Below are 13,298 nucleotides of genomic sequence, written 5' to 3' on the forward strand. Positions count from 1 at the left end.
CCAACCAACTGCTTATCATATACATGGTATAAGGACATTCATTTCAATTGAGCCAAAACTGTGTTGTCTTATGGAGAATGAAATGTACATATGAAATCTGCAGTTTTAATGGGATGATTTTAACTTAGGAACACACACATTTTCAGCATCTTGTGTATACTCTACTAAAATAATTCCTTACGAAAAAAAAAGTCAACAAGCCAGAAAGAAAACAGAGATATTAGTATTTCTTTTATTGATAGTATTATCATTATCTTGGAAAGCAGGACTCAATCATGCAATCATAATTTGTCAAAGCAGTTGTGAAAGTAGTTTTTAAATGCCTTGAACAATTTCTTAGAGTCAAACTTCTAACATGTTAGTCAAAAGGGCTTTCCTTCCCTACTTCCATATGCCATTTACATCAGCACGTACAAAAACATGATATTTCATATTTATCTAAGATAGGTGTTGAAAGCTAAAAATAAAATATACTAATTAATAGAAAGCAAAAATAGTTTTTAACACACTAAATAGTTTATGCTTTTTATTCCAAACACTTTCTCCAAAACAACATATTTATTTAATTTTATGGAAAATACATTTAATTCCCCTTTCCCTCTTTGGATGAACGCAAGTCTCACCAAGAGGCCATTTTTCCAAAAGAAAAAAAAAAGAACATTAACTTGCATGGAAACCAATTTCATTCATGATATTAAATATTATGATTTTATATCATGTTATGGTTTCTTATAATTTTTAAAGAAATGAAAGTGTCAGCTTCTTAATGAAAACTGCTTATACTATTGTAAGGCACATCTGGAAACCTCTAGGAATACTTACTTATAAGCAAATCATTACTAGCTGCAATCACATGTGGTTTTTAAAAACAGAATATTCCTGTATACATTTTGCTGAGTAGGTGGGATATTCAGAATTGGGAAAGAACAGGCAGACAAAACCTCACTGTCACCCCAGAAATTACCCACACAGATCAGTTAGTGCAATAAGCAGTATAGAATTATAAGTTGAAAGAAGAATGAGTAAATAAACATATGTTCTCTTGTTTTGGGGTTCCCAGATTTTTTTGTGTTACACTGACAGCCATCTTTCTCTACAACTACAACTGCAGTCTGAAATATTAGTCACCCTAGCTTTAATGATCTTCCAAGGTGGCATCCTGGATCTATCTCCTTGGCTGGACTTTAAATATTACTGTGTTTATAACTTCTTCTACCATAGTATTTAGATCTTGCTCTGGTAGAAGTTAGAGTGCTTACTTTCAACCTGGACTTTGCCTAATGACTGCATCTATTGTCAAATTTGGAGAGGTGTTATTACTAGAACTAAGTAGGAACTTCCCCCTAGGAGAGGGGAGGCCTAATAAAGTAGCTACAGATGTAGTCAGCAACCAAGACAATGCAAAACAGAACAGCTCATATTGTCCTTTTTTCTGGGGTGGGAAGGAATATATGAAAATGCTTAAAAATGTGGTGTCTGATTTGCTAGATTTAGTTACTGGGGATTAGATAAGTCAATTATTAGAAATTTTAACAGCCAAATTTGATTTTTAAAGAAACAATAAATTGTCTTTTATCAATTTTGATATTAAAATGAAGCTTCCTCTTACTGAACTTATTAAAGCAATGCATACATAATATGCTACACAACTTCTATTCCCAACTACCCCTCCAAAAAAATCAGACTGCTATTCAGAAAAGAGCTTAACGAAGAATACATATTTCTGCCCAACAAAATCTGAATCCATGATGACTAATAAAAAGGCTAACTGGAAGCCTCCCTACTTGGCAAAAAAGGTTATTTAGAATCTCCCTAATTATTGTGTTAGTCTGTGGTCACAGAGTTTGTTTTCTTCCATAGGCTTTAAAAAAAAGTGACTTCAAATCATGAATTGAAAATGGAGTTAAAGTATTTTTTGAAGTACATAATACACTTGATTGAGAGAAAACTGACATTTCCACTTAAATCTCTAATCAAATTCCTTGGAGCTTTTTTATGGGAACAATCACCAGAACTGTATGGTGAATAGCAAAATTGTTTAATGGTATAGATTTTTTCATTTCCAGTACAAAAAAAGTGAAATGGCAAATTATTAGAAACATCCTAGAATAATCCATGCAGCATTACATTTATTTGCCGTGAAATACAAGTTACCATTATATCAATAACTGACTGCATACCCTTGTAGCCTCAGGTACAGGATAAGGAATATATATCACAAAGGCTCAATAATGTTTCTGGCACTTTAGACACGCTTCACTGAATTTTTGGTAATAATAGCTTTTCAATATGCCTTAGTAATCACAACAATAGTTGTATGTGTGTATTTTAATATAAGATGACAAAACCAGACCTACAGGGCTGATTCCTGTTTCAAAAACATAGAAATGCATTTTCTGCATACCTTATAAAACAAGCTACTAAATTCACAGAGTATTCTTGATAGAAAAACAAATACAAGATATTTGGCACTTTGTGCAGCTGCAAAAAGGATTATATTTTCTCACTAGCCTTTATTCTCCTCTCAAAAACCCTCTTTTACCTTAACTACATTTCAAAAAGCCTCTAGCATGAGGAAGACCAGAATCCATGTGGAAGAAACTCAGTTTTCTCTGTAGGACTATGTATTAGAAAATTTCATGAAACAAGTTAGACAATATCATATACAAGAAAAGGAACTCTTAATTAGAAAAATATTTTTAAAGAGTAATGGACAATGCTGGACTTGGAATCAGGAGAGACTTAGGCCTGAATCCTGCCTCTGATATTTTCTACCTGTGTGACTATGGACAAGTCATTTACTCCCTGGGAGCTTTATTTTCCTCATCTGTAAAATGGGAATATCATACCTGTAGTTACCTAATTCACTAGGTTGTTATTGGGACCAAATGAGATAATATACTGTAAAGCGCCATATAAATGTCAACTATTATTATTATTGCCATGGACAATCTAGACTCCGTTTCCACCTCAATGAGTTATGATATGCTATAATTACTAAATAAAAGGTTATATTCTATTAAACAATTATTTAATAACTTTGCTCTGATTACTAATATTAGCTGTTTACTTAATATTCTGAGAACACAGCTATGAGCACTGAGTACAGAAACACATGTCTGAAATGCAAAGGTACTTTCAACAATTGAATAAATCTATTATTTTTAATAAGCTCTTAAAGATTATTCATTGTCAACATTGTCCTTTTCTTATCTATCATCAAACAACCAATCAAATGTGGGAGCCTCTCTTCTCCCCCAACTCACATCATACAGCATTTATGAGGTACCCACAAAGGCATGGTGCTATGCTAGGCACCACACGTTATTCTACATATTTCCTGCATAGAATCAAGAAAGGGATATGTAAAAGCTCAATATAACCATAGAACCATTGCATAAAGAGAAAGCAAAAATAGGCACTTTACAAAATTTAAACTAATTAAACTTGTACTTATTATCATGACAAAGAAATGATACTTATTATCATGACAAATAATTATCACCATTCATGTTTCAGAAAACTATGACATCATTCATTGATATAGCCATTGATATGGGATTTCATTTTGTGTAAAAATTCACAATTAAACTTCAAAAAAAATCAAACGGAGTAACAAACATATCTCTAATAATCTATTGAACTTGGGAGCTATGTGGGGTAGGGAAGCAATGGCTGGATATTTTCTAAGACCTCTAAAATATAACACTGAAAGATAGTAGATCAACAAAAACACGTGCAATGTAATTCAAAATAGAATTTTTCTGGATTTACAACTTTCAAAATGCCCCTAGCAAAAAAAAAAAAGTAAAGCAAAATAAGGAAAACAGCTTCTTCCCAAAAGAAATGAACAAAAATACTGTACCTATTGATAAGAGTAAGTTCAAGGTGCATGCTATAAAATTCTTACTAAAATGATTATGATTCCTCCTTTTCTACAAGTAACCCAATTAAAAATAAGTCATACAGAGTTTTGAAAGTTAAGATATGTATATTAAAACCCCCATGAAAAGCCCACTTCAATGACTTCCTGTGATATTTGGGTAAGTTACCCTTACATCTTCAAAGGCTATGCAAGTATAGCACAATTTCTGGCAGATCCTTGAAGGCAAGCTTGAAGACTTCACATATGGCCATGTGTATTGTGTCTGTCGTGTGAGAACTAGCCTAAGTTTGGGGAGGCTTATCACTAGAATGTTGGCCATCGTGATTTTTTTTTAATCTACAGCAAGTCGTGGAACTATCTACTAAGGTTAGCAACCTGCATTGATGACATAAATGCCTGCAGAGACGAAATCTCGGATGGTTTGGTTTCCTACATTCAAAGTATTCAAAGTATTACCAAGTGTAATGAATTTCAACCTTTTTTTTCAATTTCAAAGCCTAGCACTTTAGAAAGGGGAATCATACAGTCCTTTTTTATTCATTATATAGAGGACCACATCAATCTATCTATCTTATAAGGCACCTTATAGAGATATTTGTGTTTATACTGTTAAATGCCTTGCAAAGGAGAACGGGTTTCATGACTCTGTTTTTAAGGATTTAAAAAAAAAACCCTTCCTCTTTTCATTCTTCATATCTTGTTTTTCTGTATATACATAATTATTTGAAAGACACAAGATCAATACCTAAAAGCAAACACATCATCCTCAGAAATAATGTTTCTCTGTGTCTTTAGCATCAAAATTTATATTAAGTGCTTAGCTCAGGAAAACATAGCTATCATTTGTTCAAGAGAAAATCTACAGAATTTAAGTTACACTCCAGCCAACATCCTATTTCAAATTCAAGTTGAAGGTCAGCATAATCCTTTGTATGGGAAGGTCTCAATGCTGCCTGGCAACTTATCTTATCAATTTACAAAGATTTAAAAAGTGGGATTTAGGCATATCAGGGTGACTAAACCAAGAATATCTTTTTCATTTTGAAGATTTTCAAAATAAGCTTTTTTTTGAGGTACTCCTCAAAGACCAAATTGCTTTTGGAATACTTCTGAGGAGACCAGAGACCTCTACTTTCTTTCATTTTAAAGAAACTAAGTGAAATGAAGCAGTGTAACACAACACAACAGAACTGTTGTTTTTCCCTGTATAGAATGCAATCTATTCTAAAAGGAACTATTTCTAGGTCAAACACAGACAGTTGTTTCAAGGTACCAAGTATGTTATTTTAAAGCTATTATAAACTGTGTACAAAACTGAATTTGAAAACTCAGAGCCTAAAAGCATTATCTGATGCATCTTAAGACTTCCAAAATGAAAACAACAACACAAATTGTTTACAGCAGGAGTCACAAGCAGATGTCTAGGTCCCAATTTTAGGATCTGACTTCATCTTTGTTCTTTGGGATGGGTTCGACAATAGTTTTTTCCCTACCTAAACTGGTTTGTGGATTTTCTGAACAGTTACTAGAGCAGTTCTTGCTATCCTCATCAGAGGAAACTTTCCTTTTAACTCCTGAATTTTCACAATCCAGTCTCTGACATTCACTGTCCTCACCTTTTTCAAGAGAAGCAGCATTCTCTTTTTTATCTAAGAGATTATTAATAGTTTTTTCTGGCTTAGAATTTGGACTTTCAGCACTGCTATCCTTTTCACTATTTCTTCGCTTGGCAATTTCATTACCAGCTTCCATTCCAGGCCGATCTGCATTTTCTTCATTTTCTTTCAATTCTGCTTTATTTTCTTCAGCTGCTTTGCTACTTAAATGAACAGCTGTGGGGTTATTCTTAGATTCCTTGGATTTTTTGTGCATAGAAGATTGACTATTGTGACCAGAGACAGGAGATGTAGGGGTCTTTGCTGCTTTGCTTCCTTCAGGCTTTTGTTTTTTAGCAGGTCCCCAAATAAAATGATCTGGAGGGGTGTAGTGTTGTTGAGCATACCGGAGGAGCTTCCTTCTTTCTCTTCTGTCTCTAATAGTATAAACAAAATATTCCAAAGCACTCTGCTTGATATTTGGAAGAGTGTTCTCTACAAGGGCCTCTTGAAGAATAAATTTTACAAGAGGGGATTTAAAATGTTCATATCCAAGCTCACCAAGGCTTTTCAGAATCCTGGTAATTCTTAAGTAGTTGTGCTGAGACCTGGAAGACATGAATAGCAATCAGGAAAAAAGCAGATGGAAAAAAACAGGGAATCAAAACTACTAGACAAGTTCTATGGACAAGTAAGAAGGTGAAATGTCATATTACCTTTAAATGGAAAAGGATCCTTGAAGGAAAGAATAAATTGGGACATTTTATTTAGACTAATATAAGAAATAACATGGAATAGTGAGTAGTAAGCTGGCCTCCAAGCCACCCTTTGACACATAGTGGCTAAGTTGGGTAGGTCACTTAACCTCTCAATGCTCTAGGCAACTTTCAGAGACTCTAATTGGCAGAGGTATTGACTTATACCAATGGAGTTTCTTCACCTGAAAGTTCCCTATCCCAATGAAGTCACAGATCTTTATTCCAAGGGACATCAGAGATCCTTATATTCAACCCTTTCAATTGCAGGTGAGGAAACGTGCCTAGAGAAGTTGTGATTTGCCCAGGGTCACTCAGTAGTTGAGCTGTGATTCAAACCTAGGTCCTCTGACTCCAGAACCAACATTCTTCAAAACACATTTACTGATTTGTGTGAAAAATCAAACAAGTCTCTGTAATACAAACACATTCTTTGTTTAATGCTTTCTATTAGAAAAAAACACACAGAATAAGAATTATTCCCAGTGATGTTGGAGGAATTAATATTTGTTTATTAAGTACTCTGAGAATCAATAGTATAACTAACCACTTAATTGTAAAAACACTACTGTTTTTGTAATTGTGATTTGTATACGCATAACAAGGGCTGACACAGCTGAATGCTGCCAGCTGCAGTTTGGAGGAGTTGATCAGCAAAATCAGCAGAATTAAGCAATTGGAAAAGAATGAAGGAAAAATTCACTTTGTGAGCAATTCTAACTGGTTAGCAAAGAAAACAATAAGAAGAAAAAAGGACCACCTTATTTGCATCTGCTGCAAATCCAATGACCTTATTATTTTCTTCTATTCCATGGCATTCTCTCCAGCTTTTCCAAAGCCTACCTATCACCACTGTTTGCCACATCCCAAAGACTGCTCCCATTTCAAAACCTAATACTTTTCTTTTCTGCACCGGTCTTTTTATGTAACTAAGCATACATAGCCTTCAGACAGCCTTTAAATACCTCAGTATATTTCTTCCAGGTTCCCAAAAATTCGACCCAATCCCTACATATTATTCCTAATGGCTTTTACCCTAAAAGTGTTTTCCACCTCCTTTAATCAGTGTGTCTACATACAACTATATTCAGGGGAACCCTGGTGTTCCATTTGATATGAATAATGGTTCTCTGAGATTAATTCTGTTGAACCATTTAGAAATAATCATCCCACCTGTGAATTCCACAAGTGAAATCAACTAGCATTTACTAACAGCCTACAATGTGCCCAAAGGAATGTTAAATTTTGATCACTGAAACCTCAAAAGATATCTTGGGGTTTACAGGCTAGATTTCTTTCTTTGGGACCGTGCCTTAAACCCAGATCACTCCGGCTGTCACTGATTGGCCAATAATAGGTCCCACCCCAAGCCCCTCCTGGTCATTATTTGGGCCCTAATGGCTCAGAGTAAATGTAAATAAAAACTGTTTCTGTTTTGGCCAGAAATCCTGAGGATTTTCCTCTCCCAGATTGATCCTTTTTTTTTTTGACTAGGTAAAAGAGGCTACTGTTTGCCTCATTTCTTACCTAGCCTTAATCACTGAATAGGCTTTGCCTCAGTCAAACTGAGACCTGTTAATGACCTTAGCTTAAAAAGGCCAAGGTCTCCCACTGTATCCAGGGCCATCTCCAGTTGTCCTGATGTATATCTTGCCATAGGGCCCAGATGGCTCTGGAAGAGAAAGTAAGGCTTGTGACTTTGCACAGCTCTCACTCACTTAAATCTAATTCACTTGCAAGTCATGGCATCACCTTCCTGATGTCATGGTCCTCTTTGAGGAGAAAGGACAAACAACAATATGCCAAGAAAGTACTAGGAATTTAAAAAAAAAAGCACAAATAATCCCTGCCCTCAAAGAGTTCATGATCTAATGGGGGAGATAAAGAGCTATGTACAAATAAGATATTTATAGGGTAACCTGAAAGTAATCTTGGGGTGTAGTGGGAGAGGCTAGCTTTCAGAACCAAGAAACACATCTTGCAGAAGATGGTATTTTAACCACCACTTGAAGGAAACCAGAATGTTGAAATGAGCAGAGAGCACGTTCCAAGCACAGGAGACAGCTAGTAAAAATACAGAATTGGTAGATGGATGGTCTGATGCAAGGAACAGCAATTCTGATGGATTGTAGATACATGGAGTAGAATGAGGTATAAGAAGACTGGGAATCATATGTCCCCAGAAAGACTATTCCAAGCTCTGGATCTTTTTCTCCCTCTCCCTGACTCCAGCCACATTTTTAACTCCTGCCATAGTTCCAAAGAGACCAATATTCTTGACAGTCAAGAGAAGACTTTTTTTTCCCTGACTTGTACTCTTTCTACAACTCTATGCTACTTAACATAGCTCTGACCTACAAGTTGGAAAAGGGCAGGCAGTAGGGTGAATGTTAGAACTCTTGAAGAAATATATCAGAAAACAACAGTGATTACTCTGGGTTTCCATTTCACTGTGAATACTGAGTTTCAGCATTAGTAAAAACCAAGATGTGGGGCAGGGGGAGGGAATTCTGAGAATAGTAATATTCTTTCATACCTAATAGTGAAAACATGTCTGAAACCTTAAATAGATTTGGCTCTCAAAATCATAGCTGATGTCCCTGATTTTTGAATAGGCATATAATTCATACTTCTACTTTTTCCATTTTTGCAGGACTTGCACTTTTCAAGTATAACTTTTATAAACTTGCAGTCACCTTCCTGCCATGATACATGATAGCAGGACTTAAGTGAAGTCCTTTTACATAGGGATGATGATACCCAGCCCTGTCACTGAATATGATGTTACCTGCTCCATCTTTTCCACAGAGATTTTAGAGAACCTGGGTTCAAATCTTACCTCTTATACTACCTGTGTGACCATGCAGAGTGAGGGAATTGGATTAGATGGCATCTAAAGACCCTTTTAGTTCTAGATCTAAGATTCTCCTAACTGATATTTATAGAGTGTTTCAAAACTTATGAAACACTGTACCTATTATCTCATTTGATACTCAAAACAACCCTCAGAGTTGGGTACCACAGTTCTCTCTGTTCCCCAAATATTCCCCAAATGGGAAAACCAAAGTTCAGAGAGATAGTAGGTAATTTGTCCATAGTAGCATTTACTAAGTTGCAGCTCAGGGATTCAAACTGTCCCTCTTAAGTCAATCCTTATTCCAAATCCACAATGTGTTCCAAATATAGCACTTGTATATCATGCTGCTCCTTAAATATAATCCAACATAATGAATGAGAGCAAAGGGGAAATCCAAACAAAAGTTTTTATAGGAACATCTGAAGAGAGAAAAAACAATTTCAGTTGGGGTAAAGGAAGGCTGAACTATAGTAGTGACCAAGTGAGTGGAGATGCTAGAATATGAATATGAATATGAGATGCTAGAAAAAATTTCACAGGAATTGGCAAGTAATTGCATGTAGAGCATGAAGTTGAAAGATGAGTCAAAGATTTCTCTAAGGGTTTGAATCTGGTAACTTAGAATAGTGGTGCCATAAATGAAATTGGGGAAGTTTTGAGAAGGGACAGAAGTTGGGGGGTTTTTGGGGGGAGGCAGGAAATAGTTAAAGTTTGACACAGGTTTAATTTAAGCTATTAAAGAGACATGCAAGTAAAAATATCCAGCAGGCAGTTGGAAATGTGAGACTGGAATTCAATAAGGAAATCAGAGTGAGATGTATAGATTAGAAAGCCATTTGCATCGTAACATGTCATAGGAGTTGAGGAGAAGAGGCCCAGGCAAAAGGTTGGAAGGCCACTGCCCCTTAGAGGGCAGGAGATGAATGATGAACTGTTGAAAGAAACTGGGAAGGAACAGTTTAGACACTCAAAAGAGGCTGGAGACAAACCAGGTATGTTAGATAAACAAGAAAAGAGAGAAGGGGCTGGTCAACAATGTCCAATTCTAAAAGGTCAAGAAGGTCAAAAAAGATAAGAATTGAGAAAAGTCCATTCAATTTAACCATTAAGAATTACCAGTAGCCTCTATGGAAGCATTTGAGTATAAACCACACTGCAAAGGAATGAGGAATGAATGAGTGGTGAGGAAGTAGAGGCAGACACCATATACAATTCTTTCAGGAAGTTTATCAAGGAAGGTTAAGACAAATATAAGACAACAACTTGAGAGGATAGCAGGGTTGAGCGATGGGCTGTTCCCACCCTTTGCTGTATTGTTGTTTTAAAAATGAGAAATATTCATATATATATATATGTATGTGTGTGTGTGTGTGTGTGTGTGTGTATCTATATGTGTGGGGCAGGGGAAGAATCCAATAGTTTAAGAAATACTGATTAAAAGAGAGAGGCAAATGATCAATGGAGCAAGTGCATAAAGTGGATGGGCATTTATATGGTCATGGACTCAAATATAATGACTAGCTTTGGAAAGAAGAAGGATCACCTTATCCTCTGAGGTTGAAACAAAAGAGGATAGGATATTCAAAACTACAAAGAGCTTTTAAGGAGTGGGTAGGGGAAACGAAAATGTTCAACACAGATGGTTTGGGTTCTGTCAGAAAAGTAGAAAAAAGTCATTTGCTGAAAGCAAGGGGTGTGGGGATAACATTTGGAACATGAGGAGAGAAAAAAAGGGTTTAGAAGAGTCACTGTGTAGAGTATAGCAGAAAGTCAATCAGATATGAATACAAGGATGACCATTATAAAAGTAAGGATTCAATCACTTTTAGACCAGCTCAACATTGTTTCATGACATCCTCTAAAAGCATTCTAGTGCCAGCCAGCACCCAGAATGACATTATAGAATATAAATTTTCATTTAAAATGTGCACCTTACTTCCTACAGGACTTGATACAACTTATAGAACACAATTTGAGACAAGGTATTTAAAGATAAAGCAGAACAAAGTAAATCTAAAGAAAGCAGAGGGTATAGAAGATTTCATGTACCTAATTTGAACAGAATAAAATACTAGAACAATAAAATTAGTCCTAAATTTTCTGCCAGATAAATAAAAAAGATAAAAACCCACTACATTATATAGATTTTTCCTTTTTTGCAACAGAAAATATGAATTATCTGAAGAGAGAAAATTTATCTTTGAATTAAGCAGGAATTTATTATGTGGGATCTTTTATCCTAGTATAAAGGACACTGAGCAAACAATATCTTAACTATGATTTTTAAAAAATGTTTTCAACTAAATGACTCTCCTACCAACCCTCTCCACAAAGGCAGAGAAATACTATGGAATCATGCCTCACTAAATGACATTTCTACAAGGGGCTTTGCTAGTTTGGTCCGGGTACTTTGCTTCCTGATGGTCTAACATTGTAGGGAGAGATCTGGAAGAATGGATAATTAGCATGTCTATTAGATCTCTCTCTCTCTCTCTCTCTCTCTCTCTCTCTCTCTCTCTCTCTCTCTCTCTCTCTCTCTCTCTCTCTGATATTAGTTGTCTTAAATGAGCTCTGAAGAAATGCAGAATCTCATTCAACTCACAGATTAATCAAAATAGTTTAGAAGATTTAAAAATCTACCCAAAGCAAGGAGATCAGGGAGGCATTTTCTTGGATTGAATTATGTTGAATTTAGGCATGACCCACTTTTACAAACCATATATTTACCAGTTATAATGACAGATAGTCTACCAGTCAACAAGCATTTACTAAGCACTTACTATGAACCAGGCCTTGTCACTGGCAGTGGGGAGAAATAGCTCCTGGTCTGAATTCAGATAGACAGATTAAGTATTTGTCAGGTGCTTACTATGTTCTAGGCACTGTACTACACAATAAGAATATAAATGCAAGCAAATACAATGGCTCCTTCCCTCAAGAAGCCTATATTGAAATATGGAAGGTGATACATAATAGGATACTGAAATTCAGGGGGAACCCAAATGAGGGAAAGAAGACATGGTAAGGAGACGTCCTTGAAGTGGCATAAGGGGTTAGGCCCCAAGGTAAGGCAAAAATTCACCTTTCAGAGCCAGGAAACCCACTGAGAGTCCAAGATTCTTGTAGAGATGGTCAGAGAACAGGGCTAAAATTAGGATTTAGCCAGAAGTAAAAGCTTACATCTGGCTATATACACACACATATATACATATATATATAATATACATATGTATATACATACACACACTACATATATTTATATATCACAAACACATATATAAACATGTGTATGTGTATGTATATGTGTGTGTGTGTGTGTATATATATATATATATATATATATATATGCATTGTATAACTATATACACTGTATGTATATACACATATACAAAACAAAGGTAGCATGGGGTAGTGAATAGATTGGTAGATGTCCAGGAAGACCAGAGTTCAAGTCCTGCCTTTGACCCATACTGGGCAAGTCACTTAATCTCTCAATACTTTAGGCAACTCTCTAGGACTATAAAATGCAGTGAAGATGCCAATCTAAAATGATAGCTTCCTTATCTAAGCATTCCCTTTATCAGTGAAATCACAGGCCCAGAACCCATATCTAGTCTATACAAAATCAATTCAAGGTCATTTTCAGACAGAGAATACATAGCAGCTAAAGGGACCAGGAAAAACTTCATGTAGAAGGTGATACTTGTGGCTGAATCTTAAAGGAAACCAGAGATTCTAAGTATGAGGGTGGTAAGGAGGGAGTATATTACAGGCATGGGGGACAGCCAGTGCTGAGACACAGAGATGGAAATGGAATGTCAGGGGAATAACAACACTGAGTCAGTTGTGAAAGTCCACTTACATCATCTTGATTTGTTGAATCAACCTAAACTTTGTTTTCAAAGGTCAAAATCACCAAACAGCCAACTTTCAATTACCTGCATGGTACACGGTTCATATTTTAAATTCTCTATAGCAAGTAATTTAACAATAGCCAACTTTTCCCTGATACCTAGCAAGTTTCTAAATTGCAGCCTACTTAGACTAATTGATGTGTTTGTGGAAAATGCAAAAATCATATTTTTTCCATATTAATCTAGACAATTTAATTGGAGTTACAAATTGATGCCTAACAAATATTAAACATTCCCAAAAAAACCTTCATAGAAACATATCTATATATAGTTTTTCATTTAACTGATGTT

At 35.6% G+C, this 13,298-nt stretch overlaps 1 protein-coding gene across 2 annotated transcripts in view; it reads right to left on the bottom strand.

Annotated features, from left to right (window-relative positions):
• Positions 1 to 218: 218 nt before the first annotated feature.
• The window catches only part of OGFRL1 (opioid growth factor receptor like 1), a 30,572-nt gene continuing 17,492 nt past the window's right edge, over positions 219 to 13,298 (bottom strand). For both annotated transcript variants that reach the window (XM_021000150.2, XM_021000149.2), the window contains exon 7: positions 219 to 6,089. In XM_021000150.2, the coding sequence (XP_020855809.1) occupies positions 5,321 to 6,089 (769 nt within the window). In that variant the 3' untranslated portion in view covers positions 219 to 5,320. The remainder of the gene's footprint in view (positions 6,090 to 13,298) is intronic.

The sequence above is a fragment of the Phascolarctos cinereus genome, unplaced genomic scaffold (assembly GCF_003287225.1).
Source record: "Phascolarctos cinereus isolate Bilbo 61053 unplaced genomic scaffold, phaCin_HiC Scaffold_5;HRSCAF=322, whole genome shotgun sequence".
Lineage (NCBI taxonomy): Eukaryota > Metazoa > Chordata > Mammalia > Diprotodontia > Phascolarctidae > Phascolarctos > Phascolarctos cinereus.